General features: G+C 59.2%; 1 protein-coding gene across 4 annotated transcripts; it reads right to left on the reverse strand.

Annotated features, from left to right (window-relative positions):
- Positions 1–5: 5 nt before the first annotated feature.
- LOC102085771 (disintegrin and metalloproteinase domain-containing protein 32) lies at positions 6–7,522 on the reverse strand. 4 transcript variants are annotated; one of them, XM_065040793.1, is made up of 20 exons: positions 7,469–7,522; positions 7,345–7,400; positions 7,068–7,129; positions 6,782–6,860; positions 6,587–6,663; positions 6,304–6,493; positions 5,473–5,538; positions 5,142–5,213; positions 4,767–4,930; positions 4,313–4,394; positions 4,091–4,227; positions 3,769–3,955; positions 3,302–3,391; positions 2,898–3,096; positions 2,040–2,148; positions 1,538–1,721; positions 1,166–1,246; positions 618–735; positions 389–539; positions 6–153 (listed from the first exon to the last, which is right to left on the reverse strand). In XM_065040793.1, the coding sequence occupies exons 1-20, from the start codon at positions 7,509–7,511 to the stop codon at positions 6–8; spliced, it is 2,295 nt and encodes a 764-aa protein (XP_064896865.1). In that variant the 5' UTR covers positions 7,512–7,522. The 4 variants fall into 4 exon arrangements, 3 of the variants coding, with proteins under 3 accessions (XP_064896865.1, XP_064896864.1, XP_064896866.1); XM_065040792.1 differs by having other exon boundaries at positions 389–735; XR_010467996.1 differs by lacking the exon at positions 6–153 and having other exon boundaries at positions 494–539; positions 1,561–1,721.
- Positions 7,523–7,589: the final 67 nt, after the last annotated feature.

The following is a 7,589-nucleotide window of genomic DNA, read 5'->3' on the forward strand; positions in this document are numbered from 1 at the left end:
CTTTATTAGCGCCCGCGGCGCGGCCCCGGGACCGGCCCCGCGTCCCGCTCCGGCCCCGCCTCGGGGTCCGGCTCCCGGCCCGGCTCCAGCTGCGGCTCCAGCTGCGGCTCCGGCTCCGGCTCCGAGCAGGTGCTGTCCTCCTCAGCGGTGGAGCTGCAGGGACACGGAGCGGTGCCTCAGCCCCGGGGCTCACCGTATGTCCCCCCAGAATCACCCCATCCCTGGGGATCACACCTCGTACCCCCCGGGATCACCCTCAGCACTGCTGAATCTCCTCATTCCCCCCCAGCATCACCTTAGCCCCGGGGATCACCGCGTCCCCAACCCGTGTCCCCATCCTGTGCCCCCCTGGCCCCCCAGGAGCCTGCGGCAGGGGGTCCCCACTCACCCCTCGCTGCTGGGGCGCTGCTGGCCGGAGCCCCAGCCCAGCCGCTGCATGACGATGCAGACGGCCCCGACGAGGAGGAGCAGGAGGGTGCAGGAGCCCAGCAGCATCCAGGTCAGCGACATCTCCCCCAGCGCTTCCTGCCCGTTGAGACCTGGCGGGGGACGGGGCTGCCACCCCAGGGTGGCAGGGACCCCAGCCCGGGACCTGCCCCCCGCACCGCGGTACTGACCCTTGTCCAGCCCGGGGATGCTGCTGTCGATGCTGCCCCCCTCATGCGCTCCCCACTGCCGGCAGTCGGGGGGCTTCCAGCCGGGCTGGCAGTGACAGTGCTTCTTGTTGTTGCACACCTGGAAAGCCCAGGGCGGATGCCAAAATTTGGCAACGAATTCATGCAACGATTCTGCTGTCCAGACCAGCATCGGTCTCGCGGCCACCGGTCAGGCTGGGACGAGGCTACATGCACTGACAGGCATTTGGGCAATTCAGGGAGTGTATTGGACAAGAGACACACCACGAAGTGTGGGCTCTCATAGCCTTGAGGCGTTGAACACGCATGGAACACCCTCCTTTTTTCCCCTTCCATAAACCAAACAAACCACCAAATTCTCCGCTTAGGTGACTAAAGCCCCACTACATTTTGATACGGGCTTTAGGACCATGTACGAGCTGACAAGGTCAGGGTTTTGTGCAGTACGAGCCCCGAACGGGCCTGTGAGCAGGTCCCACAGCAGCCCGTCCCCACGGAGCCACCCGCCCCAGTGACGCGCGGTGACTTACGCCGTGGCCGTGACACTTGGTTTTGCTGTCACAGTCGTACCCCAGGACCGCGTGCGGGTGACAAGTGTTGTTGATACACACCTAGAAAAACGAGAGCAGTTCCAGCTCAGCGGTTTCACAGTCTCAGCCCACCAGTGCCATGGCCCAAAAGGAGTCACAATGTGCTATTACACCTCTGAAAGAACAACAGCAGTGCTTTGGAAAAGCTATAGTTACTTCGGGGTTGTCTAATGTGGGCACCGTGCAAACCTTTAATGTCATGTTTGTGTGTTTTAACAGTGTTTGGGAATATCAATTACACTCACACGGCAAAAGAGCAAGAATTTCCTAAAACCCCGTTAACAATTACAATATTATAAAATGTTTTCTTACCTTTTCATAACCACACTTTGTACCTGGTGGAATCATGAGAGGATCCAGCCTTATTGGTGCATGGAAATAATCCAAAGAGACACATAAATCCTTGTTCACTTTGGCATAGCTGACTGCAGCCGCCTGTGATGTAAACGGGGAGCTGTACGGGTACGTGCAGATTAACTTTCCACACCTGAGATTCCTGTAAAAGCCATTTGCAGAGGGTATGTATCACACACACGCATACCCATATACATATATATATATGCTACCTGATAAACACTAGAAACATTAAAGAGCACAGCGCAAATCTGGAGCATCGCATGACAAGAAAAGCGAGCAAGGTTGGGAAGTCCAAGAGAGGAGCCGTGATGTGAGGCAACGCACTCGGAACAAGAACAACCCCGTAGCCGTGCACCGCTCCGCGGATCTCAGCAGCGACCGCAGTCCCGCTGCCTCCCCTGTCCGTGAAGTCCCCGTTACACACCCGTTTTAGGGGAGCCCTTTCCCCCGGGCGTACCTCCAAAGACACGGCTTGAAGCCTGTTCTGGGCTGGTACCCGCAGTGTCCAAACCTGTCCCGCTGGCTGTTGAACTCCTCGTAACAAGCCACGGGAGCGCTCCTTGAAGCTGCGAGTTTAGCAGTAACATTTATTATCACTTAAAGGAACACAAAGGGACATACTATGGTATCTAATAACTGCTGAATTTTTCATGCTGTTCACAGCCGAACATGGATGCTGTTTGCTAATTAGAGAAAACGCGTGTCCCTGAACTGGCAAACCCGCGTTAGTCCTGACCTCCAGAAAACAGGACTAGCGGAGAGCCGGTGAGCTCCCCGGTTAACTTCACTCACAGGTCATGATTCGTCCTTTTTCTGTTGCTGTTTCCGTTGTTATCGGTGAATAATTGAGGGAGCTACGTGCTACTGAAGTGCATATTAACCAGGTTGAAAACAGAGCTGGAAACGCTTCCTAGAGCCGTGTCCTCCCTGGGTGCCCCCCGCCGCCCCCACCCTCCTGCGGGTCCCGCCCCCCAGGCAGCGCAGCCCCCGCTCCCCTCCTGTCCCCGGCTGCGGGGACACCGGCGCACGTGTGGCAGGAGCGTGTCCCCAGCGCCCACGTCACACACGGGCAAGTGCCAGCGCTGACCCCCCGGCCTCAATGGGGCTGCACATGGGGTTCGGGCTCACGGGGAAGCACCAGAAACGAGTTGCCAACCAACCACAAACCCCCATTGCCACCGAAACCGGGATAAAAAGTCACAGCGAGACGGACCCGAGGTGAGGACCTTAAAGAGTAAAGACACAAACTGAGCATCACTCCTGCTGCGGCCGCCGCCCCCCGGGCAGCACCAGCAGCACCGGCGGTACCAGTTACCTCTCCCGTAGAGCCGCTGGCACTGCAGGTCGGGCGAGCGGCAGCGTCCCTTGTAGCAGTAGCCGGTGCCGCGCTCGCAGTCGTGCCCGTCCTGCACGTACAGGTCGGGCGGGCAGGACGCGGAGGAGCCGTCGCAGAGCTCGGGCAGGTCGCACTGCGCGTCGGCGGGCGGGCGGCACGGAGCGTTCTGGCGCTTGAGCTGGTGACACAACGGGCTCTGCTCGGCACCCCTGCCCGGACACCCCTCCCCAGGGACGTTCCTCCTCACGGGGACCCCGGAGCTGAGCTGGAAAACCCTTCCCCAGGAACCGCTGCCATTGCCCAGCGCAAAGCTTGTCCATTCTTCATGTTATTTCCCCCAAAATAAGTAATGATCTTGTGATAATCATAAAAATCTGCCTTACCTGACATTTATCACAACACAACCCAGAGGAACATTGTACTCCTGGCTGGAACCGACATCTTCTAGTACAGCAATTATCCTTCAAGCATGCCTGATGACACATTGTTAGACCACATTATTCTACATACTTGTTCCCCTGGAGCTTTTTACTGTCAGGTTGTCCCCTTGCTCCTCATCCCCAACACGTTACACTCGGGCACTGTCTCACAGAATAAGTGGGCAAAGCTGCCGTGGGGCGGACGCCAACACAGAAACCATCTACAACCAGACACAATCCTCGGGCCAGTCGCTACTTCACCTGCGCCCGTAGCCCGAGCGCTCACGCCTCTGAACGTACAGACGGCACAGACGTACATACGGCACAGATGTACAGAGGGCACAGACGTACAGACAGCACAGAGCGCACAGACGTACAGACGGCACAGATGGGACAGACGTGCGTGCTCAGCGCGGTGCCCGCGCACGCACCCGGTTGCGGCCGCAGTCACACTGCTCGCCGCGCTCCACCACGCCGTTGCCGCAGACGGGCGCTCGCCGGTAGGACAGCCCGGTCAGGCGGGGCCGGCTGAACAGGCAGGCGCCCCCGCTGTGCTTCAGGAAGATCTCAAAGTCGCTGATGCTGCAGGAGCTGAAGGCTTTTGCCCCACTGAAAAAGCTGAAACAAAGCCGTTACCCACACTTGTCTGTGTCACCACATCTGCCCCGTTCACCCTCAAAAGCTCTGCGCAATGCAGGGGTTTGTTCAGGTGCTGGCACATGTGCAACGGCTCCCGGGTGTTTTCAAACTCACAGCGCCGCGGGGGTCATGATGCAGATGGGCCTGGGGCAGCGGCACCTCGGGGAGCGGTCGTAGGCCATGCCCAGGCTGCGCCCCAGCATCTGCGCCAGCAGGATGGAGAAGGACTCCAGCGTCACGGCGCCCTGGAGCTGCAGGAGGGAGCGGGGCTGTCCGGCCGTTGCCCCCGCGGGTGACCCCAGCACAGGTGGGACACAGGTGTCACCGTCACCGTACCACGGCCACGGCGCCAGCCGCCTCCCGCTGGCACGCGCCTCCCGGAGTCGCTGAGCCCTCGAGCGCTGCCTGGTCCCGGTACCTGGAACACACGTGCGCTCAGCGGCTGCCCAGCTGGGACACCCCAGGTCCTGCGGGTAACGGGGATCACGGGTCTGCGCAGCCCACAGCCCCCGGAGCCGCTGGGGGGCCAGGGCAGGGACTGTGGCCGCAGCGGAGCCACCAGCTGCCGGGACGGGCGGCACAATCGGGCACCGTCCATCACCACTGAGAGGCGGCTGGGAGCTGTGTCCGCACAAAATACTTCCCGAATAGTAAGGAATTGGGTAATATGTAAGAAATAGTTTTCTTTTTAATAAAACATGCCTTATGGGAAGCTTTATACTTCAACCTACATTGGTTTAACTGATTTCTACCACGTAACCTTTAATGAGTAAGGAAGCGTTGATCTTACACTAACAGATAAGCGATGTCGTATGACGGCACAGTGAGATGTGACTGTTTCCACCGTAAAAATCGCCCCAGAAGTTCTCGCACTTCCCCTTCCGTCGGTATTTTGTTCTCCGTCCACAGCTCCAGGGAGGAGAGCACGACGGTGACGTTGAGGGGACTGAACATCTGAAAGCCAACAGAGGGAACGCCTCTCGCACACCCCCCGAGCGCAGTTACAGCTCCGTGCACAGCACACCGCGCTGGAAAAGCCGACCGCCACCGTCAGCCGCTGAGCTGCACCCGTACCACACACAGCCAGCACGGGGCGGGCAGCACTGCAGGAGGCCTTAAAACGTGGGGCCGCGGCTCCCCGGGGCGAACAAACAGCAGAACTTACATTGTTGACTAAACTGAAGACCTGGATTATCTTCTGCGTTGCAGCATTGGCGTCTGAACCCATATGGTTATACTGAAAAACAACCCAGGAGGACACAAACGTGGACAAGGTGTTTACCAGGATGGAACAGCACATCGCTGGAACGCTGAAATGATTGCCAGCACCCAGCCCGGTAACGTGGGCTGAGAATCCTCCTTTCTTTCTTAAAATCCGCAGTACATGTAACTTTTCCAAAGGGAAAACAAACACATTGAAAAGCTGGGAAATGGCACCATTTCTGTGCCCACAGAAGTCGGGCAAAACGAGGAGGAAACGAGTGGCACGAACTTACCAAAGCCTTGTCCAAAACCACGTACACCTTGAAGAACTTGGGAGCTCGTGCTTCAGCTGAGAGCGGCTGCGAAAGAAAACGGTCTCCAGTGCTGTTCAGTTCTGTGTTCTACAGGCACCTCATTCCCGAGGCTTGCTGCACTGCTCCAGCGTCCGTTCAGAAGCGACTCTGGGACGCTGCCCTCAAACCAGCACAAGGCAGGAACAGGTACAAACCAGCACAAGGTAGGAACTGGTACGAATCAGCACAAGGTAGGAACTGGTACGAATCAGCACAAGGTAGGAACTGGTACAAACCAGCACAAGGTAGGGAACTGGTACAAACCAGCACAAGGTAGGAACTGGTACAAACCAGCACAAGGTAGGAACTGGTACAAACCAGCACAAGGTAGGAACTGGTACGAATCAGCACAAGGTAGGAACAGGTACAAACCAGCACAAGGTAGGAACTGGTACGAATCAGCACAAGGTAGGAACTGGTACAAACCAGCACAAGGTAGGAACTGGTACAAACCAGCACAAGGTAGGAACTGGTACAAACCAGCACAAGGTAGGAACTGGTACAAACCAGCACAAGGTAGGAACTGGTACAAATCAGCACAAGGTAGGAACTGGTACAAACCAGCAACTTCTGACTTTTTCAGCAGCTGCTCTAATGCCTCCCGTTGGGAATTAAATGAGTAATGTTCCCCGCGACACAATGTCACAAGCACCAGCACTGCCAAACAGCCCCATCTCTGTCCAGACAGACACCAGCCAAGGCTTCTGTGGGATCGGGCCCCTCCTCGTGTGACAGGGACACCGGCAGCACCGCGAGACCGGCACCGCTCACCTCGACGTATGGCAGCGCCTGGACCATCTCCTCGGCGTTCAGCTCGCCCAGGTCCCTCTCGGGGTGGCTGTCGGCGAAGACGGAACCTGCCGTGTTCTCGTCCCTCATTCGGTACACAAAGTGCTCGAACGCGGGGGAGTAACCCAGGGGCTCGATGCCGTAGGTGACGTTCTCAAACTGCAGCAAGCCCCTGCCCGCGGGACGGCACCGGCCGTTTGCCACCAGGCAAGTGCGGCAGCGCCCGGCGGCACCAACGGCAGTGTGGGGGGGGGCGGTTCAGTACCTGAGCCCCGAGCAGACGCTGAGGGTCACGATGGAGCTGGGGACGCCCTCGATGTACCCCTGGTAGTAGCAGCCGCCCTGCACCGCGACAGAGGACAAGGAGCCCCTTCCGTGGCCCCCACCCGACACCCCACGTGTGCTGGGCAGCAGAAACACACTGCAACGCTTACGAAAACCCAGAGCAATCCGAGGTTACCTTGATACGGGGTGAACCAGAGTGCAAAGGCCCTTTCTCATTAGACAGGTAAATCCTGAAATCATCAGACAAAAAGACGCTACAAAAGAAAGGTGTTAGATGAAGCACTTAGAGCGGCTCCTCTTACCTGGCTTCTTCAGGTCCTGCCGCCTGCGCCGCGGCACTGCAGACCCAGAACCGGTGGAACCAGGGATCACGGGCACAACGACCCCGAACCCTCCTCCACGTGCACGCCAGAGCTCAGCCCAGCGCCCGGCACGGGGCACCGCAAAGCCGGCTGACTCACTGCTGCCGCAGGCGGACGGTGTACGGCCTCCCCTCTATGTCGAGGACGTAGGACAACTCGTCCTTGTGCGCGCAGGAAGCGGGAGAAAGGGAGATTCAGAATACCGACTTCAGAAGAACGTGCTCCCGGGGCAAGTGGAAACGCGGAGGGCGAGCACGAGGGCTCGGTGCTTCCCAAGAGCAGGGGCGGCCTCGGCAGTGCCAGCAGCCGCTGCCCCCACTACAGCCCCAGCACACCTGTGCCCCCCAGCGCCCCCAGCAGCCCCCGGCCCCCGTACCGTGGTGTTTCCGGGCAGCAGCCGCGGGACCACGCGCTGGGGCAGCACCGGGGAGCCTGCGGAGAGACCCGGCGTGCTGAGCCCGGGGAGCGGGGCCCGGGCACCCCGGGACCCCCGCACTCACACAGCAGCAGCGCCAGCAGCAGCAGCGCCCAGCGCGGCCCCATCGCCCCGTTTAACGGCCCCGTTTAACAGCCCCACCACTCGTTTAACGGCCCCGCCCGCCCGGGAAAGCAGAGGCGGAC

The sequence above is a fragment of the Columba livia genome, chromosome 25, assembly GCF_036013475.1.
Source record: "Columba livia isolate bColLiv1 breed racing homer chromosome 25, bColLiv1.pat.W.v2, whole genome shotgun sequence".
In the NCBI taxonomy this organism is placed as follows: Eukaryota; Metazoa; Chordata; class Aves; order Columbiformes; family Columbidae; genus Columba; species Columba livia.

Bases quoted from the DNA above. Each gene is read 5' to 3' on its own strand.
- LOC102085771 (XM_065040792.1), bottom strand. From the start codon at position 7,511: ATGGGGCCGCGCTGGGCGCTGCTGCTGCTGGCGCTGCTGCTGT. The intron at 3,956-4,090 runs GTGAGTTTGAAA...GCTTTGTTTCAG, and splicing joins ATCATGACCCCCGCGGCGCT to CTTTTTCAGTGGGGCAAAAG. The intron at 2,149-2,897 runs GTAACTGGTACC...CTAAACTCGCAG, and splicing joins CCAGCGGCTCTACGGGAGAG to CTTCAAGGAGCGCTCCCGTG.